General features: G+C 41.4%; 1 protein-coding gene across 2 annotated transcripts; it reads right to left on the bottom strand.

Moving 5' to 3' along the window:
- Positions 1-1,556: 1,556 nt before the first annotated feature.
- Positions 1,557-25,957, bottom strand: rnf38 (ring finger protein 38). Of its 2 annotated transcripts, XM_040004453.1 has the most exons (13): positions 25,826-25,957; positions 24,173-24,870; positions 12,826-12,887; positions 6,356-6,558; positions 5,871-6,243; positions 5,597-5,761; positions 5,177-5,347; positions 4,436-4,621; positions 4,217-4,320; positions 4,006-4,090; positions 3,754-3,875; positions 3,535-3,634; positions 1,557-3,270 (listed from the first exon to the last, which is right to left on the bottom strand). In XM_040004453.1, the coding sequence occupies exons 2-13, from the start codon at positions 24,780-24,782 to the stop codon at positions 3,208-3,210; spliced, it is 2,244 nt and encodes a 747-aa protein (XP_039860387.1). In that variant the 5' UTR covers positions 24,783-24,870; positions 25,826-25,957; the 3' UTR covers positions 1,557-3,207. The 2 variants fall into 2 exon arrangements, with proteins under 2 accessions (XP_039860387.1, XP_039860388.1); XM_040004454.1 differs by lacking the exon at positions 25,826-25,957 and having other exon boundaries at positions 18,610-24,292.

Raw genomic sequence — 25,957 nt, 5'->3', positions numbered from 1 at the left:
CAGTAAAGGCCTGGCAGACCTCAGGGATACATTACCTGCAAAGTTTTATCATCCAAGTAAAAAAAAAAAGTCTTTATATTTGTAGTTATGTTCATTTGTGGACAGCATGGTGTTGTGGGGGTTAGCACTGTTGCCTTATAGCACAAAAGTCCTGAGTTCGATTTTCGTGTTTGTTGTTTTGTTTTTATTTTGTTTTATTTTGCGAGTTGGTTATTAGATGCTGCTCCAGCCAGCCACAGAATCCCCCGCAGCCCTGCCCTCTCCTCCCTGTGCCGAAAGAGGCAGGCGCACCTCGCAAACGGACGTTGCCCTTACTCCCAGGAAATGGGCGATAGAAAACCGATCGGTGCCTATGCCATTCCCAATATGCACTGGCTGATGTCGGGGCAGCATGAGTACGAGTAATTTTTTATTTTTTTTTGCCGATGCCCGTGACGCCGCCCCCCACCACGATGCCGCCCGGGGCAACCGCCCGTATCAAAAACCACTACTGCTAGGGTGACTCTTATAAAAGCAAAGAAATACAATTTTAAAAACCGTAGAAAAAGAAAAGAAATGTTTGTTGTTAATCACAGGACCCTAGGACCAGATCCTTGCCCAAGCAAAGGTTTAAATTAACCCCCTGAAAAAAAGAAACTAACATTTCCAAGGCCAAGAAAGCACTGTCTATGGTAAATGTGAGAAGTCACGTGGCTCAGGCAGGAGGATTACCTGGATTGCAGAACTGCACTGCCACCAAGAGGATTGTTGTAAAAAGCACTTCACTTATGTGGACAGTTCATTGGAGATGATAAGTTACAGGATGAAGGAAACAAAATGCTGAGGAAAGAGTAATGATACCACAGTGTTTTAGAAGAGCATGTTATACATTTATTATTGAACCAGCTTTTGAAATCCAAAAGACAGGGTAAGGGATTAAAAAAAAAAAATCATTGCACTACTTAATAAAGTATTACTAGTAACAACTCTCATACAAAATGTACAAATGTTTGTTAAAAATTTCATTATCATCATCAACAGACCTTCAAACGATTTTGGTTACAGATATAATACATAATGAAACTACTATGACACCACTTTAATGAAAGTTTCATAGAGTTTAAAGGAATATATATCAAACAACCCAACAAATTGCATGGAAAATGAACAGATGCACACTAAGCATACTGGTTGTGCCATTTTCTGAAAAGACATAAATAGTGGGACTGAGGTAATTGCTAGTGTATCAAGCAACGAAAAACTGTCCAACAAAAAACGATTCTAAGACACAAAAGGGATGCGTACAGAAATGAAGAAGAAAAACATTGATTCCCATTGTTTAAATAAGAGTTGTTGTCTTTTTAAAAACGTCTGATAACACTAAAGAAGTGTTTTGGATAAACCAATGTTCTTTCCAGATTCTGGAAAACAGAAATCCACTTTGAATTAATGTTTCCATCTGATGTGGCAACAGTGAAGAAATACGAGTTCTACCAGGAGAAAATCAGATTGGATAAAAAGGCATGTCAGATGGAAGACACTGCAGGTGCCGCACTGAACTTCCTCTTTACTTTTTATGGCCCATGTTAGCTTGTCATCTTAAAAATATTGACCATTCGGGATTTACATTTGAAAGCCTGATTTGTGCTTGAGGTTTATTAGTTATATCATGACTGATGATCATTATTAAGATACCGAGAATGAACACCTTTGGAAATAAACTGTGGGAATTTGAAAGAACTGATATATTGAGGGTGTAGTAAATACTGGAAAATGATGTTTGAAGAACATCTGTATTTTTTTATGCATTAATGCTTCTTTTTCTTAGAAAAGAGTGTGTATAGGTCATAAATCTACATATTAAAGTGCTGAAGTGAAAAATCCACCAGTGAACCAAAGTAGATTTAACGGTGACCTTATAAGACTCTTTAAACTTCTTCCCCGTGAGTGATGGGGAAAACACTGGAATCGCTACCTGCCAAAAGTATAGAAAGGTACCAAAAACAGACAGTCACATTTTAAATACCATATTCCCATTAAAATTATAATATACTGAGGATTGATGAAATTGTTGAGTTTTAATTAATTCAACCATATTTATCAAATATGTCTTGGAGGAGGAGCTTACTGAGCATGTTGAGATGTTGATAAATATATTTTCTGTTTTTTAAGGGGAAAAAACTAAACCTATACTTGTTTTAGAGAAGAAGGAACAGATGTAGATTCAAAGGTCTAATGTGTGGTTTAAAAAAGAAAGACGCACTGTCAGCTTCCCAAGAACCTTGGTTGTGAAGATCTGAAGTTACCCTTGACCTTCACTGGGTCTAAATCAATCTGAAGTAGAGTGGAAACAATTTAGGAAGTAAATGCACTGTACCACATAGGCTGCATAAATTCTACAGGAGGTGTAAAACTCACATCCCCACAAGTGAAAAGGCTCACACTGCTGAAAAAACACTCGCGCACAGACACTCGGATAGAGAAAATAAAGTGTATTTTTTCACTGTTCCAAAGTAGCTCACTCTTTGTCACACAGTGTACAGTATCTTTGTTTCACCCTATACAGACTGCTCAGAAACCAAGGAATGCAAGAATACACACAGAGAAATTAAACTGGCTCATTCTGCTGCACAATTATAATGAGTCTAGTTAAAAAGGTCAGTCTCTGCACACCAAAAATGGGACTGCTTAATTATAACCAGAAGAACAATAACGAAAATATAATCTTTGGACTGCCAATTTCCCCCCTCAGTGTTTGTTAGTACAACTATACAGGTGGTTTTCAAATAAGCCTGTTCTTCTCTCCACTACCAGAACTTAACAGTTCACAATTCAGAAGGGTTCATAATGCCATTTTTTTTTTTAAATACGTACATATATGTCCACCTGCACATGACACTGTGTCGTGGGTGTGTTTTTAAAGGCCATTTATAGTGAGCGTTAACCATCAGAAGAAGGCAGGGTAGCAGGGTCTAATAGTCCAAAAACGGAAGGCCTATGAAGTCCAGTGATGAAGTAAGCACGAGTCAGCAAAAAGTCTCCACACTTCTATAAATGCTGATCCCAGGTGAGAATTACCATTCAGTGTCTGGTGGGATAGAGTGAAGGATTAATGAGCACTGGTCCCAGTTATGTGTAAGCAAAGGCTTGTGGTAAAGGGGTAAGGAAGTTCACTGATTGGTTGGTGCATCCAACAGGGAGTCAGGGATTGTGGATATTTATAGGAGGTCACTCAGAGTCCCGTTGTACCTCAGAGGCATCGGCTCGACAGATAGGACAGGTCCTGTTAGCCTGGGAAAAAATTAAATAAAGAACCTAAATTATTAATGTACCAAATACAAACAGCACAGCAAATAAAGTGTGTAATTTTTCTGTTTACTGAAGTGATTTACATGTCAGGAGAATGCAGGCTGCTAGATATAAACACGAGTGAGGCAATATCTTTTTGGAAGTTCAGTTGTCAGTTATTTGCTGTGCCATGACTGCTCTGCCTGAGCTTCACAACCTCAGTGGAATTTATTACCGTTATCCTAATAAAAGAATGTCATCACTCACCTTAAGCCACTTGTCTACACACTTTGTGTGGAACTCATGATTACAGGGTAATACTCTCAGAAGCTGGCGTGACTCGAAGTCACACATGCACACCACACACCTGAAAGACAAATGTTAGGAGCTTCTTTTACACATGGTCTTGGGCTAACATTTTAAATTGCGCAAACACCTGCAACTGCTCACAAAACAAAAGAAAATCCACGCAAAAAAGGTACTCACAGTGTTTGCTCAGATTGATGGTTGTTGGGGTTGAACCTGTATGATGGAAGCTGTTCTATATCTGCTTTAGTTAGACCTCTGGGCTTGGCCTCTCCCAGACGCTCTGCGAGGTTCAACAGGGCCTGAAGATTTCGAAGATAAAGGACATGTTTACAAAAAAAACAGTCATCATATTAACTGTCGCTTGATTCTACGATGCAGTATTTTCAAACAAAATGAAAAATGTGACAGCTCGACAGCAGTTTGTTCTACCTCGTAGTTCTCCACCTCTCCATCATCCACATCCAGTTCTAGACTGATAGCAGGGGCCACATTTGGAGGCATAGGAAGCACGGACCTGTGGTGGATGAAGAGCATGAAGAAGTTTAATACACTGCATTCATTACCATCCTGAGGTACACTCAAATCTCTTGCAAATTCAGCCACGTAGTTCCAACAGAATTTTTTTTAAGAAGGAACTTACAAGAAGTAAGGCAGGAAGCTGGGGTGGTAGGGAGACGGGGGTACTGCCTGTTGAGAACGGTAACGCCGGCTTGTGAATCGCCGAGGCATAAAGTGAGGATAGGGCTAAGACACAGCAAAAGAGATGGAAAAAATGTATTACACTATGGTTAAAAATTTCATGTTACAAAAATCCTACATTGTAACATAAATGAACATCTGATTTGACAAATCTACTCACCACTGTAAAAAGCTCCTGTGACAGGGGGTCGTGGTGTGAAAGGAACTGGAGCGGTGTTGAAGGCGCCAGAGCAGAGGGCGGCTGGTGGTGATGGTGGTGATGGTGATGGTGGGCATAGCTGAAACCTCCACCCACTGAAAGCTGCTCTCCCAGAAGCTCAACCTCATTTTCAATCCTCTGTAAGGGCTGTGATTAAATGACGAAAGCATGCCAGGCGTTATGGTGGGTTAGACATGTTTGCTGTCCTATTTTTTTTTCTTTGGAGATTTCAGCAAAATCACAAAACAGCATATTTTAATAACACAATTTATAACTGATGGCTTGACTGTTTAATTAATATTAAAAGTTGTAACTCCAATAATTCAACTACTCTTAAAGAGACACATTAAGACATGTAACATGTAAAATCTTAATATTTGTAACTTGAAGAAAAAAATAAAATGTACACGTCTTGTAATGTGGAATAAGAAACAGAAAAGAACACCAATTTACTCTATAACTTCTCATCTGTAGCTAAATAAAACACTTGGACAAATTAAACAAATATACTGGTCTAGTTTTGGCAACATTTCTTGTATTCAACCTTTAGTATAACAAACAGCAACAGCAACTTTGGGCAAATAACACACCTGTGTTTGACTAGCACTGACACTGTTTAAAGTCTTTATAAAACCGGATATAAGTCACTGCATGTATTGCACACAGCGATATAGGTCATTGCCAGTAAAGCTGATCACGTACCGAACGCGGCTGTTGTGTCTGGAAAGGCAGGAACTGTCCGGGTGTGGCGAGGTGGGGCGGGTGGTGAGACATGTGAGGTGGAGGGTGAAGCAGGAACTGAGGATCACTGGATAGCAGTGAGGGAAAGGCATAGGGCACCGGCAAATGTTGCACTGAACATGCCTGTATCATCTGGAAGAGAGTGGAAGAGAAGAGAGAAATAAAATGGGGGTCACTGTAATATGTAGTCTCACCACAAGGTGGCAGCCACAACTGAGAAAACTAACTAGTTTCCTCAAACAGGAAAGGTTTTGGCACACTTTTGTTGCTCACTTTAGTTTTCTTTTAAAGAAACTGCACAGAACAAAGTGTTTTATTTTTCAAATCAACAAAGAAACCCACACACTCCTACTAACTTTTACACTGTTTTATGCCTCTCACCGGGTGGTAGTGTTGTCCAGTGCTGAAGACCACGCTGCAGGCAGGGACCTGTTGTTGTGAGGAGCAGGTAGGTGGAAGATGCTGACTGCTACACAAAGGCGCTGTGAGACCGTGAGTAGGGACTGGGGTCACCGTGTAGGAGACAGGTACAGTGCCCTGCTGCAGCTGATGAGAAATCACACCAAAGTTGAAGTACAGCCTCTCTCTCTCACACACACACACATACGCAGCTTTCTATCATTTTCCACAGAAAATAAAATATTTGCAGACTGACCTGTTCATGCAAATCCATTACCATGGCTCCTTGTTGCTGTTGCGTTGAATGATGCTGTTGCTGATGATGGTGGTGGTGATGGTGGTGAGTGGCCGGGTGCAGTAGTCGCGATGATAGGCTGGGGGGATGGAAAGCTCGAGGTTCCTCTGAACCTACTCCTCCACCCCCAGACGTAGGAGGCTGACTGTAGGCGCTGGGAGTGTGTGTTGGGTATGTCTGCGAAGTGGATGGATGGGGGTTGTGGTGGTAGTTTTCATCCTGGAGCTCGGATGGTGACAGACGAGATATGGGGCCTTGGGTGGGGGGGTGGTGATGAGGAGGCAGGTGGCGAGAGGGTCTGGAGAGACGGCCACGCTGACGTCTTGCTGGTGGACTAAAAAAGGGATAAATAACAATTTTATATCACAGACCCTGAGGTAAGTTATAATAGTGGAAGTGGTAAAAAAAAAAATAAATAAATAAAAATCTGGAAACTGCCACCTTACCTGCGTCTGTGCCGGGCTGGAGTGAGGCATCTCTCCTGGTGGTAATGTGAGTGAGGATGAGACTGTCTCCGACTTTGGGGTCCTGATTCCCAGGGGCGGATGGGAGGAGAAGGGGTGGATGGTGGGGGTGCAGATGAGGTTAGCTGTTCCAAGACGGACTGACTGGACAGCCTCTGGCGCTTTGGACTGGGGCTTTCCTCACTCTGTAGAGGGAGGGGTGAAACACGGAGGAGGAGAGGGGAGAGGGGAGAAGAGGAGAGAGGGAATGGATATTGTGGTCAGTGACCCATGGAACTCATATCAAATAAATCAATTTCACCATGCTTTTCAGTCCCTCTAGCCTACAATCCATACCATCACATTAGACATTATGTTCCTTTGTGACTAACGGTACTTCCTGTATATTCCATGCGAGCTTACATACTTTGCATGCGTGCATCTGTGAAAGAAAGCATATTACACCACCAGCTCTCGAAGGCCCTGAGGGTTGAAAGTCACTTCCTCTTGGCGCGAGGAAATGCAAACAAAACAAGCACTCACAAGCCCATGTGCGAATTACGAGAACACTCCCTAAATTGGATAGCTTGACAAATTCTTTCTTGCGAAGTCAAAAAAAGTCAACGATACATACACAAAAACAGAGACATAGCTCAGTTTATTAGTCATCCAGGTTTAGACTGACTAATAAGTTATACACCGCTTCAATCCTACCAACTCATCTGTGAGTCACTTCACTTACTGTCAAACAGTGACTCGCACGCTTAGCACTTGGTGAGGCAAGAACACACACATATCCATGTGTCAGTTCTTAGTCACTCTTTTACGAGGACCTTTGCTGTGCTCTGAAGAACACATGGATTCTTTAAGAAACACCACACACACACATACACACACACACTTACTTCCCCATAGTTACCCTCTCAATGCTCCCCCCCTTTCTACTTATTTGATCCCTGCTTCCAGCTCCCCTCTTCGTGGGAGAGACACGTTGTTAAAGTGTGATAAAAATGACTCAGCGGCTGTGACTTTTTAGCACACATACACACAGACACACACATACACAGCTCAGCAACCTTGAGAGCAGTGTGATAGCTAACAGGAAACAGCTGGAGAGCAGACTGCAGAAACTCACACACACACACACACACACAGTTATGGAAACGCCTGCAGACATGCGCAAATTCACATTCACACATGGGCAGCTGCCACCGTTTGAGTTCTACAGCCTATAAAGAACAATAGCTTCTGAAGTTCTTTAGAGGCAAACTCTGCTGTTCGAGAAAGAAAAAAAAAATGTTCAAAATGTATTCTGACTGCAGGCCCAAACAGAGTATACACTAATGGCTTGCCCATAATATTGAATGTGACCTGGGCTTGACAAGTTTATGGGAAAGGCAAACAATAACTACTACCAGGCAACAAGAATAACAAAAGAGTCATCTCCATACATCTCCATATGTTTAACAGAAATGGTGATGCAGGCCGCAGTTTTGAACTTAAATAGTTTGAACATAAATACAAATACCTTTAAAAAACAACAGTTTATTGGTCAGCTCCCTTTCATTAATCAGAATGTTGGTGATTCGACTCCTAGTCTGCATTAGGGCTGCCACGATTACGTCGACTAGTCACGATTACGTCGACTATCAAAATCGTCGACGACTAATTTAATAGTCGACGCGTCGTTTGAAGCTTTGTAAGGTCCCAAAAGACGCAGGAATAAGTAGTAGGATTTAGGGGTGTAATAACAGACTGAAACAGAAGATGGCAGCACTGCATATACAAGGATGCCAGCTGCCGTTAAACCCCGAAGAAGGAGAAGCGGTGTCCGGTATCGTAGCTGTGTCAGGAACCGCATCCTCTTGTGCCCGCATTTGTAGGCCGATTACGTTACAGCGACACGACGAAGACTGTCCAAATTTGAAGACTCCGACAAATGAGCCCTTCATTTCCCCAGATTTGAAGGATGGGTCCGGGTGTATACTTCGTGGCCCAACCTATCCCAGAATTCATAGCACGGCCCAGCTCACTTTCCAACAATGGCGGCAGCTAGTTAGTTTTAATATTACTCTTGTTATACTTTCTGTGTCACAAAATAAACGTATAACATATTTTCAGGTGAGAATGTAGCTGTGTAAACCTCAAATATCTGCTCAGTTTATCAAGACACCACATATTTTCAAAAGCGCTCCGACGTTTTCGGAGACGTCTGTTACGATAGCTAGCCAGGGGTTCAAGGTTCACTAGAGCCGGTGGGAACACCGGACTCCTGGCAAATCGTTTTCAAACCCACCGCCGTCTTTTGCTACTCAGGTTAAACATGATATATAAGTCACTTACATAACTTAAAAATGTTATTGTTTGGCTTTTTTCAGTATTGTATTTGTTCCTGAGTAAATCGGTTTGGCTGAGATTAAAGTTATAGTTTTTACAAAGCTGAATAAACGTCAAGCAGACAGCTGATTATCAGAAGTGTGAGATGCTCGAGAATATACTCCGGTGTCCTGTTATATTTTAGATAGCAAGGAGCAGACGGCTGAGTTTATTAAACTCCACCGAAACAATCTGCAAATTTCATTAAAATTTAATAAACTAACATCTTGTCTTTATGTGTGTGTGAATGCATCTTCTATAATCAATAAGACTAGAAAAGCACCATTTAAATGCCAGTAAATTTTTATGAAATAGTGTGCAGGCCTGGTAAAGTTGGTTCTTTACCATCCTTAGTTACAGCAGTGTTTACAACAGTGTTTACAACAGTGTTTTTGCCTTTCATCACTGGAGGGCTGGTCTGTACAGTAAAAGCTGGTTAGCAGCTAGAAGCCAGGCTAGAGTAAACTTGTGCACACCGTCATGTTCAAATGCAGTCAATTTAAATCACATGTAGATGGTAACCTGTGTAATCTCCCCATTAAGCATATTTGTTATTTAGAATAGTAATTTCTTGAATATTACATAAACTGGTACCAATATATCAAAATTTTCTATTCTGCCCAGCCCCAACACTAACTATGGCTTTCTTTAGTATTGCATGTGCAATATTATATCAGCGGACTGGAAAGAAGGAAGGATATTTGATGAAAAAATAAATAAAAAATAGAAATACAGAAATGAGTGTGACTTTGGTATTTGAATCTGTCCAATCAAAAGGGCTAGAGCAATGTGAGAGAATCAGGGCCCCAAATGAGTGAAAAAAATGTGGATTTGGGTGTGCCTCTTCAATTTTTTATATGTTATGTGACTCACCATACACCTTATCATTTGGGTCCAAGATAAACAGAATACAAGCAAGTATGTTGTAACTTCTTTTGAAGCCATGTGATAGCTGAGCAAATCCTTTCCTGCCTTATCCCCTGTTAAAATTCATTCAGATCTCTATTTTTAAGGGTTTTCTTCAACAGGTAAGGTGGAATGAACCAAACATTTTGAAAAATAAATACATGAATAAAATGGACAAGGCGCTTTGAGATGGCTTTTGCTTCAGTCTTGTTTTTGTATTCTTACTACTCTGTAAGCCGTTTTCTAGAACACATCTCGTATTCGGTGCTGTAATGAATTCAGTTTATCTTCAAAGTATGAAATTTTCTTTCGTCAAACAGGCGAACTCGAAACAAACTAAACAAATAAAAATATGAGCCTTGACATGACGAGAGGACTAAGACTTCAGTCACACAAATATGTTTTCATTTTAAAACAAATCTCTGTACATACAAGCAGTGTTTTAGAGTTTTACAAATAATCTCTTGTCTGTACTAACAAGGCTATGAAGGCATATTAAAATGACGACACACATGCATGCTGGGCATGATTGTGACACTGTAAACAAGACAAAAGGGATTTTGGCTTATAGAAAAAACTACAATGAACGAAAAGCAAAGGTACAAGAAGAAAGGACCTGGACCAAAGATGAGGAGTCGCAAAGCAAATATGACAATCTATTAAAGCAGCACCATAAGCATCATAAATCGCTACAGGAAGAAATGGCAATGGGGGGAAAAAATGCCCACACAAGAAGGATGAAATGCCTAGCTATAATGTTTTGACCCAATTTAATTAGCAAACAAAGCTCAAACAGAAACGTAGGTCTTTTCTGCCTGCTGTCCAGGCTAAAAACATAATCCCAGACTGTTTTCGAAACTAAAATCTGTGTTTTTAAATTCTTTTTTCTTTTTTAGGATGGACACTTGGCATATATGAAGTACACATTAACAAATTAAACTTATTCCCACTGCTTTGCTTTTGAAACACATTTTTAATCACATTTAAAAGTCAGCAGATTCTTTCGGGAGACGCAACACAACATATGTTGAAGTTCAAGTTGGAATCGGAGTGAAACAGTGAAGATAGGTTATTTGTTACATAAGAAATGAAAAATAAGCTTTTCTCCATTTCATTTTATCAAAACTAGCAGAAGATACTACAATACACCCATTACAGCATTGGATGGAGGGCACTAGTGGTCCACCCCCACCCCACTCTAAGACACTAAGCTCCTCTCTTCCAACCCAACACCCCACAACCTCTCTACCAGCCTCGCCCCAACCCCAAAACCCTAGGGACATCTACTGTGCCCATTTTCATATCTAAGCCAGTCTCCTCTACTCCCCACCCTTCCGAATAACCTCCTACCATCCCCCCTTTCCTTCCATCAGATAATCTAGACCAATCTATGATCGCCTCTTCATGTGCCCCCTGCTTTTTCCCTGTCTGCCTGCCCTGTCCAAGACCCTTGCTTAAAACATGAGGCCAAAAAAGGTTCTTAGACAGGACATACACATCTTAACAAATGCAGACTATTGCCCATTACTATGAAAGTTTGATGGGCCTGTCTACCCACGTTAGAGGGAGGGGAGCACTGCCAGACAAAGGAGTGTGTGTGTGTGTGTGTGTGTGTGTGTGTGTGTGTGTGTGTGTGTGTGTGTGTGTGTGTGTGTGTGTGTGTCCTAAAGCAATGTGTTATAATGTGCCCTCATGTTCTAATTGAGTGCCCAAACTTGTGAACTTATACACAGACACACACATCTGTTCAAAAACTAAAGCTAGAAAATATGAGAAGAACACATTCTGACACAAACAAACTGACACACTGTGACAAACTGTGAATCCATCTATGGCTCACACACCCTCATATTCCTTCTCACAGCATCCACAGCATGTTCACAGACCAGAGTGGACAGACATCCTGAAGCAGAAGTGCAGACACACCCTTCCACATTCTCTTTCACCATGTCTACATTTGGGGTATGCATGTATCCACTCTCACCCACATACGCATAGCAACTCTGGCCAACAGCTGTTATGGCTTCACTGTCTTTGCTGAGAACCAAAATAAAAGAGAGGCCCAGAGACTGCATGAAAATACAAACCTAAAAAAAATACAATAGAGACCGGGTTTCTCTTTCCTGCCATGAGAGTCTGTTCACGAATTTGCACACTGAGCAAATATGGTCATTTGCTTTTACAGATTCATTAATATTTTGCAGACATGCTCCCGCTAGCACTCAAACACTTCTCCCTCCCCCACTTATTTTCTTTCCATCAACAAGATTTCAAAGCCCATTTTGTTTCCTCTGCCACTGTTCCTCCCTTCCTTCCCCTCCTTTCGCTTCTCTCACTCCAACCAAGTTCCACAGCTGGAGGTGAAATCATTAGCAATACCCCCTCCCTGTTTTTGGCCTCGCCTCTCTCCCTCCCCTCTTTTCCTCCAAGCTTTCTGCAACACCTTCCTCAGCATCCTGTCTCGCCTCTCCTCCTTTTTTTACCCGTTTTCCACTTCATCTGTTAGCTTTTAACACACAACTTCACTTGTGATGATGACTATCATTTACTCAAGTACACTTGTATACTGAAATATTATCAGTAGCACACACACAAACACACAAGGTTTTTGTTTTGTTTTTTTAAACTGGTGACGCAAACATATAGTTTCTGAAACAAAAAGGATACGCACCCTTAGCAGAAAAGGGAAACTGTTTTTTAGTGAAAACACTGCAAATAACGGAAAGCGGCTAAATGCAATATCCAGTAATCAGATTAATCTGCTGTAAACAACTGGACATCAGCTGGTTATTCAAAAGCATGGTATGGTATGCTTCATTACACAAAAGTAAACAACAAATACATGAAACGATGACAGCCTAACTATTTGTAAAGAATAAACTTAAACAACAATCTGCAGTCCTCTCTCACAGATGTATAATGTGCATACAGTTATGTACCACCTCTTAACATACTTTGGCATTTATGAAATGTAAAGCAGAGGCACTGCTGTTTGAGTTTCTCAAGGAGGCAATTGGAGGCAAATGTCTACACAAGAAGCCTCATTGCCTGCTGCTGAATACTAAACACCATCAAGCACTTCTCAGAGCTAAAGCTTCATCTCTGGGAGAGGGGTCATTAAACCAGTACATTTTAAAAGTTTTTCCATTTTCCAGAAATTCTGTGAAAACTTTAATAAATGTCTTTCTTACCTTATCGCTCTCCTCTCCATACGCATGGTCTGGGTGGCAGTGGTAGGACCCGCCAGAGGCTCCTGTACAAAGAAGGAAAGAACATGTAAGGCTTGCTACAAACCTTTCGAAATGAGTAGTTTTTCCTTATTATACCACTTTCAAGTCCATTTGAAGGTCACAATTGATGCCCCTGCATGGTCACAACAAATGGAGGGCACTCAGACATCCTTACTAAGCCATCTCTACACTCCTACGACTCTTTTTCCCCACTCAGACCCTCTTGGATGCAAAAAAACTACAGCAAAAAGTCTTAAATTGCCCAGAAATCACCATCATCTGCGCTTGGTAAGTTTAACAAAATTGTATTTGAACAACCATTATCAGGCCAGGCTAAAAAGTTTCTCTATGTATTTCTCATCCAAAAATACAGAAGCAGCTCATTTCCCTAAAAATACAACGCAAATAGGCATCAGTTTTTCTTATGTACACGGCCATGAAAGTTATTTTTTTTCTGCGGTGTATTGTGTATCATTTTACAATATAAACTACAACATAAAAGGAATACCTTTTGGCGTTATTGACATTATAGCCATCATTGTTTGGAGACCTCTGTATTATCTCCATTTAATCCCTTTGTTGTTATTATTCTAACCCAACTTAAGGCTTTATACACAGCAGCAAAAAACAATGACAACATGTTTGTTTGTGAGAACGCTTGCTGACCGTGTGTACGGCAAAAAAGTGACTGAAACACATATGGCATACTCTTGTCTCACATCAGAGGCAGTAGATGTAGGCACACATGCAAAAACACACACACACAAAATAAACACAGTAATCCTGGATTAGAGAAGCTTTCTGATGATACCGCCGCTTCCATCACAGCTAAGACTTTTACTCTTTTGTTTTTCAACAATCCTTTCATCTTTTTATTGTCTTTCCTATTTATTCTGGCTTTTATTTTTCCTTTGTCGTGGGGACGTCTCTCGTCTGAGACGTCCTCACCACAGATGGTGGCAGTGGTATACACACCAAGGGTAAGCACTCCCAAGGGCACTCCAGACAAGACTACCTTTTCAATAAAAATGAACGAATCAAAAGTAAAAAGAAATAGATGCACAAAAAAAAAATTACAAAGGTGTTTAAAAAGAGAATTTTTCACCTATCGGCTGTTTGTTTGTGGGATTTTTCCTGCTTACAGCCAGCCTCTTTGAAGAGAAGCTATGACTGACAACAAAGGGGGGGAAGAGACAGAAAGAGGCAGAGTGAGGTTTTCACAACTGAATTCCTCAGTCCTTAAAAAGCATTTCCTTTCATACTTCAATCCCTAGAGCAGGACAAATAAATGGATTGAAAAGGTTGAAGTAAGTAAAGCTTATATTAGTGTAGTGAAAACCAGGCTAAAAGGCTATTTCCACTGAGATGATTTGGGACGGAATACTGGTGAAGTATTCAGGGAGCTCGCCGGCTGCATAGCGGCTCGTCTCTGCAACACTCATTCACTGATCACAATAGGCAAAAATCCAGCTCCCTCCCTGAATGTGGTCTCACTTGCACATTGTCAGAATCCTGTAAATTGACTCAGAAACGAGTCATTCAGTTAGAGTCACTCTATAGAGCACAACACAGAAGCTACAGAGCAGGTTTAAAATGTTGCAGTAACATCGTGTTCACTGTTGGACTAACAGACTGTGCACAATCTTGGTTCTGCTGTTAGGGCACCGAGAAAAGCCGAATGGTGGGATTTGCAGTATGAATTACAATGTGCGAGGAAATGGCAAATTCTTCGACAATATCTAGGACGTTTTAGACAGTACAAAATGGATTTCATGGACACTGAACTACTGTACGAAGGACTTTGTCACATGAACCTTCATTGGCAAGCCACGGACTCTGCAAATGATGTGACCTTCTTGAATCACCTTTTCCGTGTCTTCAGTCATTTTCGCAAATCCAATGCAGTCCCCAACTTTCCTTGACATGTGAGGAAGCAGTGGGGTCGAACTGTCTTTGCCCCACCAAGTAAAAAGTCTATGACAAAGAAATGGGTAATATAATCAGCTGCTACTCAAGTAAGTCTCCCATTATAAATAAAGATATAGATAAAGTCCAACTTTACTGTTTTGGACTACAGTTGGTGATGGTTAGTCTTATTCTGCTGTGGAGACTTCAATGAGATTGTTGCAGCAGCACATGAACCAGTTCTTCGCCTGGTTTGAGTGGCCCTCCCAGCTCACAGCAATTTTCCAGGGTAAAACAGCACCAGTCCAAGATAGCGTTGGTAGTCAATTGGTGACAATGAGCATCTTTGGAGAATAATAATATCATGGACTAAAACAAAAGCAGTCTGGCCAATGAAGCAGTCAGTGTACAAATACAAGAGGCTAGGGTTAGCTGGAAAAACAGCTAACCTGGTTAAAAGCATAATGAACCAGTATTTGTGAAGTAACATTTACATACATGTGGGAAAACAGCAATAGGCTGCAAAGTTTTCTAAACTTAACTTTCAGGTGATTTTGTGTTTAAAACTGAATTTTGCATAGCTATCTGAACAAGAGGAAGTCGGACACAGTAAGATATTTTGTTGCTAGAATAATAAGGTCAACAGACTGCATCATGATGGAGAATTGGGGTTTTTTGACAATTAAATATCTGCCATGTAAAGCAGATGATATGAAAAACTATGACTCATAATACTAAAGACACAAAGTACTGCTTTAGAGCACCACAATTCATCTCTTGTCTCTTTGAAAGTCACAAAACAAACTTTTGAAAAAACTTTTAAAAAATGAACTGAGTGTGCAGTAACCATTTCCTGCTGTGTGAAATTTAAAAAGGTCTTATCTAAATGAAGGAAAAATGATTGCAAGCAATGCCAGCTTAAGTAACTATGTGGAGAATGAATAGTTTGCAGGCCCCGCCTTCCCCGTGGCTGCAGAAAATTGCCATCGACTTTAGTTGTTTGTTTCACGAAACCAGCACAACAATGTTGGCAGGAGAGGGTGAAGGAGGAGAGAGAACGAGAAAGAGAGAGAAGTGTGGGTGACAAGAAGAGGGCAAAAGGGAGGTGCAGAAGAAGAGGACAGGGCTGGAAACATGCATGAAAAGGTGAGACCACTGAGGAGGAAAGGGAGACAGGAACAGACACGGAGTGGAAGAAAAACGAGTGGAGGGAGAGAGAGAAAGAGAGAAGAGCCAGAGAGAGGGAACAGGGTGGGGGTTGTGGCTTCCCCTCTTGACTGCTATTGATTTTCTGTAAGCCTCAGAGTGCATCAGCTATTTCTATCCATTTCCTTCACCTCTCCCTCCCCTTCTCATCCCTCCCTCCCCCCCCCTGCACTCAGCTCAGACACCCTCCTTACACATCCTCCTCCTCCTCACACTCTCCATCACTTCATCACCATCCCTCCCAGCCACCGATCTATTTCCCTATCTGCCGGCCTGCCTCCCTCCCATATATTCCTGAAGCTTTATCGCACGGCACCCACATTTCCTTTTCTTGCCCTATCGCACCATCTCTATCCATGATCTCCATCAGCCTCTCTCTTACCGTCTATCTTTATTCAACTACATCGTCCCGTTTCATGTCCAAATGGAAAAACACAGGAGAGAGTGGGTGAACAGAAATGATAGATGAAAGGATAGATGATAGATAAGCAAAAGGTTTACTTAACAAATCGCCAGCTCAACAGTAACAACCAGCCACAGAAGGCTTGCTGCAGAACTTGTATCCATTTACATAGCATTCACAGAAAGTAAGCAAAACTGAACATATGTATATCACACACACACACGCATATACACACCTCTCACATCACCCCGCCTCCTGAACACATGTCAGAGCACACTTCACACCCTAGCGCAAAGCAGTCAAGTAACAAGCTGATATCCAAGCTTAAAATAGGCGGGCATGTAACGCTTGCCCAACCATTACCTGCTTCACACGCGCTTCATGGCAAAAGAGTGTGTCACGTATAGAAATGGGACTGATTCTACCGTTCTCCCACTTCATTGTCCTCCTACATTTCCTTCCTCATTATCTTTCTCATTATCTTTTTTTGTGTGTTCTGCTGCAGTCCTTGAGGTTGCTCCTCCATCCTGCATTTCTTCTCAAGCCTGAAAATTTACATCCCACAGTCTGCAAGCGTGTGCAGGTGGTTGCACATAACATACTTGAGTGCGAACTTGTTGTGAATATGGGCAACAGTGAGTAACTCACACGTCTATGTTCTTTTTTGAAACCTCATCTCTGCATGCCTACATCAGAATATTATGTCGTGTATGTATAATAAATAGTGTTTGCTGAAGCATCTTTCAATGTTTTTGGATTTAAACTTTTGCCATGGTGAAGTTTGCATGCCTTTGTGTGTGTGTGTGTGTGTGTCTGTGTGTGTGTGTGTGTGTGTGTGTGTGTGTGTTGTGTGTGTGTGTGTATTTGTTTTACCAAAAGTCCCAAGTAGCCACAAAAAAAACCCCAAAACAAAAAAGTTTAGAAGCATGTTTCTTTCAAATTAAGAGTCACTGAGCTCAAATATTAATGTAATCCATTCAAAAATCAACATTGTTTATTCATATTTATTACATACAGCTTAACACACAGATATTTTTTTGCATTGTTTAATTAAAGGGGAGGTTTCTCCATGCTCACCTTAAATAATAAGTGACTAATTTCATGGCAGCTACTTTCTAAACCAGTACATTGCTAGTAAACATAGTTCCTGTCAAAGGCAAGTCTGGTATTTTTGTGAGTATGCCTGTCCCAGTACTGTCTCCGTGAGCTCAAATACAGGCTAAGTTTACACATGAGCACAGTCCAAGAAATGGCCTATGGCTTCTTCCGACATGACAAAATGTTTAAAACTGGATGTGTAAATGTATAAAGTACATTCTTTATGACGAGGCTGGTATTGTTTTGACCTTCTGCATCTTTCAACATAATGGCAAAATGTGGATCTGCAGACACACAGAAACTTTACTGTGCTCTGCCATTTGGGTATCTTAACACCCACTGAAGTATACTTTGCAACTGACTTTCATTTCATTATAGTACAATACAGGTCAGACTCAAACCCAAGCCACTGAACTCCATGCGGCATGTGGTCGCCTGCTCACCTACTGAGCTAAAGTGGTGCTCCACTACTACACTTTTTTTCTTTTTTGTTAAATCCGTCTCCCTGAACTATTACAACCATTAATTTTCTTGCTCTTGCTTTTAAAGTTTTCTGCTAACCAACTAGCACCAATACTCCCTGTACTCATACCAGCTTGCCCCGTGTCCCTTGTTCTTCTAAACAGAGCCCGCACGACTCTGAGTACTGGTTCAGGAGCCATAATGTCGATATAACCACATCCACAGAACAGAGGACAGTACTACCGCCAGGTTCAATCCAGTGGAGTTGAGAGTCCATTCGCAGGGTACGAGACTCACTGGAAATTAACCTGGTCACACCGCTCCAGTATGCTGCTCTTCTATTATGTATTTGTGACACAAAAAATTTCAAAATTTAAATATTTGCAGAGGAGTTTTATTTCATAATTGATTTAAGAAAGCGCATGTGTTAGAAATAGTGGTCTAAGAACTCAATAGCGTTGCGGCTGATATGAAGCTGGTCTCTAGCTCGACTGTGACGTCATCCTGTCTGTATGCACATGTTTCTAACAGTCCCATTCCTGCTCCCAGCCCACCCAGGCAGCAAGTAAATAAGGCGTGTGCACTGACGCACCAAGTCAGTCGAGTTCATAAAAATACAAAATGCACACAGCGAACCGCTCTTTCACACTCGTTTTCTTTTCTCACTCTACCTTCTGTCTTCAGTCTTCCTCTCCACATTCCCCTCAGTGAAAGACAGAAGCCATCTGAGCAACAGCATTAGGACAAGGAAAGTAATGGGCAGAAAAGGAGAGTGCTAACTGTCTTAATTCTCTACTTTCCATCATAAATTTTGACACTAGTGCCACAAAGTGAGCTCTCAACTATTTGAACTACATTCTGAGGAGCCCATTGGAAATAGCTACTAATAAAATGTGCTTGCTCTCTGTCTTTGGGGCAACTAACGCATCATTTATAAGCCAGGATCAAGAGTGTACCCTGGCTCTCTACTTATTAGAGCTGGGATCTGCTCCAATCCCTAACTTAAGTGAAACTAAGCCTCCTGGACATCTTTTATCTCAAATGAAAAGAAAGAAAGTGTAATATTATTTCATAAGCTGGAAGGTATAAATCTCACAGCCCCCTAAAAACCTCCAACTAGATACTGAGTAAATAAATAAGTAAATGAAATTATCTTCACATTCTGACCAATAAAACACCCTAAGTGCAATTAATATATATATATTTATACCAAAAACAAAACCCAATTTCCCATTTTTTAAGTTGTTTTTTTTCACCCCTGAGAGCTTGAGAGGTGGCAGGAAAGGCTATCAAAACAAACACAGACAGAAGCTTATAGTTCACTGAAATATCTTAATGACTCTTCTCTACCATCCCTACAGCGTGTTCCACCTCTCTGCTGCCCATCTGTATGCACAGTATGTTTAAACAGTTCCTGTTTGCCAAAATACAGCTCCATGAAGCGCTGAATTTTCAATGGATGTAGCCTTTTAGCCATATGTTGGCAAAATGATGAATGTTTGGAAAACACTCAGCATATGTGTGGACAGCAGAGAAGTGGATTATCCTGCACATGAGGTTTGGGGGTGGGAAGGGTTTTCTTACAGTTACACTTTACAAAACATCCAAAGCAAACTTACTACTTCAATCTACAACTATGCAGATTAAAATATTCAGTTCATGTAAATGAGCAGTCTTGGTTAAAGCAGTGAAAACAAAGACAAACAGAGGTGGAAAGGGAGAAGGACACATTGAGGGGTAGTGTTGAAATGATCAACAAAGATAAGGATACTCAACTGTTGAGGCACAGAATTGCAACAGAAGCTATTTGAGATTAAAAAGAAATTTCCAAAGGCGAGAATAAGAAAATATAAATCATGAAGTTGTATACATGAAGTTGTATTACACCCAAATTTCCCCTTGTAGGACAATTAAAGGATTATTCTATTCTGTATGAAGTTGGTTGGGTTTATACTTGGGCTAAGGGTTAATGGTGGCCCTATCATAGTACTTAAAAAGTACAACTTGACATAATATGCCATTTCCCAGCAGCTTACTGAGAAAGGGTTACATGAGCAGGAAAAGAATTTTACAAAAGAGGATATTTCTCGCAACAAAAGGGGAAACACAGGCTTGCAGCCATGATATAACAAAAAGGTACATCCAGTGGACATATGCAATTAAACTGAAAGCAACAGAAGGCCAACATGCAAACACCAGGAGCAAAGTATGCCTCCCTCCCATCCTCCTCCTTAATTCACTCACCATCCATTCCTTTCTGACACATACCTTTACCCACATTCCCAAAGTTAGTGCTTGTCTTGACTTCAGTCAACTGTTCTGGCCTCTTCATGCCTCCAACACTTTTTCAGTATCCACACCTCCTCTCAGGTTGCACACTCAACTGCTTTGTGCAAGAAAGACATGCTTCCTGTCTATGCTTTGCTTATGGCCGCACCCCTGACGTGCTACGTTTCTTCAACAGCCCTCTTCCTTATATTTGTTCACATCTTCCTTTTGTTATCACTGCCTGGCCTCAGCCTAATCATCTTCCCGTTCCTCATCCCCTGCCTGCAACTGACCTTCCTAAAACTCGTTCACTGTACTTGCTTAATGCAGTCCTACGACTACAAATTCCCACCACTGACTTGTTTTTTAACCAGCTATTGCAGTTTTTGCTCACTCATTGGCTTCCTTCTTCTCTCCTCATACTGACCTTTCTTCAGGAGTTAAGTGACCCTTTGGCATTCTCTCTTACACTCAGTCTCAGAAGCACCTTTTTTCCAAACCAGATCAGAGCCCTTTCCCTTAGATTCTGAGCTAATTTAAGGTCACTTTCCCCTATTCCAAGGATCCTCTCTTGCTGACCAAAGTGACTGCTTTGTTGTTTATTTGGAGTGACAGAGTAGCAGGGAACCCCTGCTACTTGGTCAATCCAAGTGAAAGAGTTTCTCTTCAAACTAGAGGGGGTTGCCTGGGCGACAAGACAAAGGAAAGCAAAAAAAACAGAGTGCATGTTTCCACTTCTGTTACAGACAGAAGGATGGAGAGGACAGGAGTGGAGTGGAGGGGTAGAGGTAGAGTGGCAGGATTGTCCGCCTCTCTGCTGCTTTGGGCAATCCATTAAAACGATCCCTCCATTAGACAAATGTGAAGGAGGAAGCCAAAGAAAATGGACCGGAGGGGTACAGAAAGGGTTGACTGATTCAGACGGGAGGGAGAAGTGAATGTGAGTAACAGGACAGACTGTGACAGAGGTGGGTCGCAATCAGGGTAAGATATCAGCTGCTACAAAGGATGTTTTTATCAACTCGGACCAATTGGCAGCAGTCTTAAACATTTTGAGAGCTTTTCTGTGCTTCTCTTTTGCAACCTCAAGTCTTAGTTTTGCAGACATCAGCTCTCTTAAGTCTGAAAACATAATGATTTCCTAAAAAGTCATGTGAACTTTATGACAGATAAAAAAAAAAGAGGAAAATACCCTTTGCACTGTGTACAATATGAAACAAGTATGAAAGAACAACACATAAAGAGGAAAATGGGAGCAAAATAATTACAACGGGGGACTAGGAGAGTAGAGGAGATGAGTGGAGAAAAGGGGAAAGGAGAGGAGAGTAGGGAGGGGACTGAAGAGTACAGGATATCATTATCTTTCATGTCCAATGCAGGTGACTAGCAGTGGAAGAATGGATTAAGTATCCCTCCTCTCTCCCAGCAAGCAAATCCCATTCTGAGAATGGAAAGAGGGTTTAATAAGAGGTGTGTAGTGGTGGGAAAGGTCCAGCTAGCCAGCTGCTTTACTCTTGTAGGAGTACGTTTAACTATAAAAGTACACCCCCACCCCACCCCCTGCTTCCTGCAGTTAACAATGTAAACAGCACTCAATTAAAAATACATAGAAATAAAACAATAACTTACATTATATTTAAACTGCAGTATCTACTAAATGAAAGAAACTTTTATATGTGTGCATTTGTTCTACTGTTAGACTCATCATCTACCTACACAAATGCAGGAGAGAGTAAAGTACAAACACAAATGTGTACATCCACCTGTAGCCTTTCTGAGTATCTGTTCTTTTGTGGGTGTCAGGTTGTGTTGAAATTTGTCTGAACAACAAGTTGGTAAATTTATAGAATTTCTACCCAGGTCCTCCTCCTCTAAATCAAAATCAATTTGGATGGAAATACAATAAAGTCATTCCATTCATTGATTTGAGCTATCCATTTCACAGCGAAGCTACTATGATAGAGTACAGGCAGCAAGTCTCAGTGGGTCGATAAACTCTGAAGATAACTAGAAGCAGTTTGGTGAGACACTGTGACTTGGCAAACTAGTCTATATTTTTATTCTTATTCATATTAATTTGTCTTGGTTCTTCGTTCCTTCCTAAGAACAACATACAGAGACACAACTTTATTTCCTTGGAACTCAACACAAAGGTATACAAGTAACACACACACTGCTTTGACAGCCTAATGACTGAGTGTTCAAAAGAGGCCTCTCTTTGTTTATGTGGGTTCAGCTGTGTTCTTGCTCTCAGTCTTCCAAACAGGTAAATCCAGTCTCTCTAAAGACCTGCTCAGTTTTTTGTGTACACAGATATGCAAACACCTACTGTTTAAAATGTGACAGTTTTTTGTTTTGTTTTTTTAAGTCATCATCATCATCTTCATCATTATTACTCTTATATATGCAACTCAAGCCATGGACTTCAATAGTTTCATTTCACTGTGTATCTCGATGGTGTACCCAAGTGAGGACATATTTCGAAGAGGTGAGCAGAAGTAAGTACCTCCACAAAAAAAAAAAAAAAAAAAAACTAGGCCGTCTGTCATATATGAGTTGCTTAGTGAGAGAAATGACTGCGGTCTTAGACATATCCCAAGAGGTAGAATCGGTATGAGTAATTTGTCTGCTGTAATGAGACCAAACCTAAACCCTGCTTTTCCCAGAGTCCTTACATTTTAATGTCAATGACTCAAATTAATTTGCAAAATAAAAACTTTATAAAGCAAAAGTTCCACTACATAATGTCTGTATAAAAAGGGGATTCTGTTTTAGAATGTTACAATGTTTCTTTAAAATAATAATAATAATAATGATAACTAGTAAAATGTTTCCACAACACCCGTGGATACTACCAACTGCAGAAGCATTTTCAAACCTGTGAAGCCAGTTAGGTGTGCTATTAGGTTTACTGAAAGGAAAACTTTCCCATAGCCTCAGTGTGTGTGAAACTCTAGCTGTGCTGCTTCTATGTTATGAAGTTCACAACACTGCACTCACTGTGTTGTGTGAGAGTGCCCTCACATGTATTTAACACCCAACACCAGTCCACACATACTCTAACCAAGTTTGCTTTGCAATGGAGCAAAAATGTCACAGCAGAGGTTACCCAGGTAGCTGTGAATAAAAAATAAAAGAAAAAAGAAAAGAACATTTGAAACGGAATACAACCTCAGACGGAAACCAAATACCTGTTAAAACAGAGGCCATGGCTAAGATTGTTTACCACTTTGCTCAGCTGATTCTCTGTCATAAGCACTTTTTTTTGTATGTGTATGTGCATTTATAACAGTAAATGCTGACTAAATATTCATCTATTCAATATCATAATATATGAGTAATATATGAGGATATTTTAACTCTTGTTCACAACTTCACACTACAGTCCAACAAGTTGGGTTATCTAGCTACAATTTTCCCTCTAAGAAGCTTTGAAAAAGAACAGACCATACATAGTTTAGTCAAAGGTTTTGCCTGTACACATTATAAGGCTTGTTACCTAGCTACATCAATATTTGTGTAATTGACTAAAAGTAGACATGCCACAGTGCCTAAAGAAATGCAGTCTGGTTAACTAACTATGCACAGCAGTTCAACTGGCTTGAGGCTACCCCAGCCCACAGCACAGGCTGCTGTTTTTCATTTGCCTACTGTATGTGCTAACTGTGTATCACATCCACAGTATAGCTAAGTGGCAAGAACATAAAACACCCCATCTAATTAAAATACATCAAATGTGTTCACACATGCACAGACACTACAGTCATGCCAAGCCCAGGGCAGTCCCCTCCCTCTCTCTGTTAGCTTCTAAAGAAAGGTATTAGAACACCTCCGCTTATGTCCCTTCAACTCGCATACAGTGTGAAATTAAAAGTCTGAGTGGAGGTGTGACTCGCCTTTCCTTCTTGTTCTAAACCTACACAACCACATACACGTCCATTGACGATGACAAGTGGAGACGTTTACCTGCTGCTGGGATGCGGTGCGCTCCGGGAACAGAAGACAGCCTCTGAATGCCGGGAGAGGCGTTACTTCCTGGGGCTCGCTGCTGGTTCTCCGAGTGGATACTGTGAGTTCCAAGTGGTGCGCAAGCGGCACCGTTCTGCTGCTGTGGATGTAGTTGCTGCTGCTGCTGCTGATGATGATGGTGGTGGAGATGGTGGTGGTGGTTAGATACCATAACTGCGCTGCCGGTCATTCCATTGCCATTTCCAACACCGCACGACTGATAATATCCAGACCGTGAGCGAGATCGAGTCCTTGGAGGTTCCATGGTCATTTGGTGGGGGTGAAGGGGGTGGAAAAGAAAAGAGGAGGACGCTTCTGGGGACTGCGGCGGAGAGCCGTTGGTAGATCCGGGCTGTACAAAGCCCCTCGCGCCGCTCTGGCTGTAACTATAGCCCCCGAGTCCTCTGCCCCCCTCCGCGCCCCCGTACTCTATTCGCTCCGCAGACTCTGTCGCCCCCGCCTCGTCGAATAAATCAGCCCCTTTAGGGACAGGCTCCGGGGTGGAGGGCAGCCGGGGGCAAACTCGAGGCTCCTGAGTCGTTGGCTGTCCAGCGGCTGCGATTGGCATTTCCTTTCGGGGGATTTCCTTCGTTTCTTTTCCTTTTTTGTTCCCTGCGTTTTCCTCTCGTTCCCCTCAACGAAGCAGCTTTTACACACTGTTAAAATGACAAATTAAATGAGTTAGGAAGAGTTAAATCGAGTTGTGAGGTACTCTGTTAACATTGTACATCACAACATTCACCAAGCTGGACTACCTACACAAACAAGTCAAAGCCATCAGTTTCTTTTGACATGCACGTGTGTTGTAATTTTGAGTTAACTGGTAGTTTGGTACTAGAACTTTGCTATTTCATAAACTGGTTCATCAGCTTACATTGTGAATATTGTAAATATTTAAGTTTTCACTCGATTATACTGTTTGGGAATTAAAAAAATAATAATCTATAAGAATGTGACAGGGATACGATTCCTCTCCCGGCTCACCAGCAGCTTTAACTTCACAACAGCAACGACCACGGCTCGCTAGCTGACGGGAAGCTAGCGTTTGGGGGCGATGCTAACATTAGTGCGCATAGCACGCTGTGGTAAAGGCGTTATGATGCTTCTTCTAACTATATAACTACGGTGTTACCACACCAGCTCGCTTTCTCGGAATCCCAATTATCCTCGAACCGACTTTAAAACAACTTTCGCCACTTTAACCCACATTTAAACTTGTTTAGCCAGCCTGCGTAATGTCGTTCGCTAGCTTGGCAAGCCATACCAACCCCTCCTCCTCTACCGACCAACACAGAGAAAAATCCCATAGCTAGCCACCCACGCCTCGAAGCGCTTTAAAATATTTGGTTAATAGTAAGAAAACAAAACGGTGTTGTGTATAAACTTATTCGTGTGATTTCGCTGCGTTGGGATGAGCCGGTAGAGCTTTCCCGGTTGTATGGAAGCAAACAGCAAAGCGCAGAGAGAAACATTAAAAGTGGCCGGTCTAAAATTACAAAGAAAGAACCACGGCTAAAATTAACAGGATCTTAAGGAATGACCCCGCCTCTGTGTCTAACGCTGAAACCGGGTCTATTTCCCCTGCTCTGAGTATTTTTTTTAACAACTTACCTTCAACGCGCTCTCCCCGACTGTACTCCCAACTCGGATCTGTCGATAATATTGCGAGCCCTGTCTGTGAGAGTGTATGAACGCGAGTGTGTGAGCCCAGTGTTCGCTCGGTGTCAGCGTGAAATGTGACAG

This window comes from Simochromis diagramma, unplaced genomic scaffold (genome assembly GCF_900408965.1).
Source record: "Simochromis diagramma unplaced genomic scaffold, fSimDia1.1 OVJJ01000487.1, whole genome shotgun sequence".
Classification (NCBI taxonomy): Eukaryota; Metazoa; Chordata; class Actinopteri; order Cichliformes; family Cichlidae; genus Simochromis; species Simochromis diagramma.
This window is presented reverse-complemented; position numbering and strand designations above follow the sequence as displayed.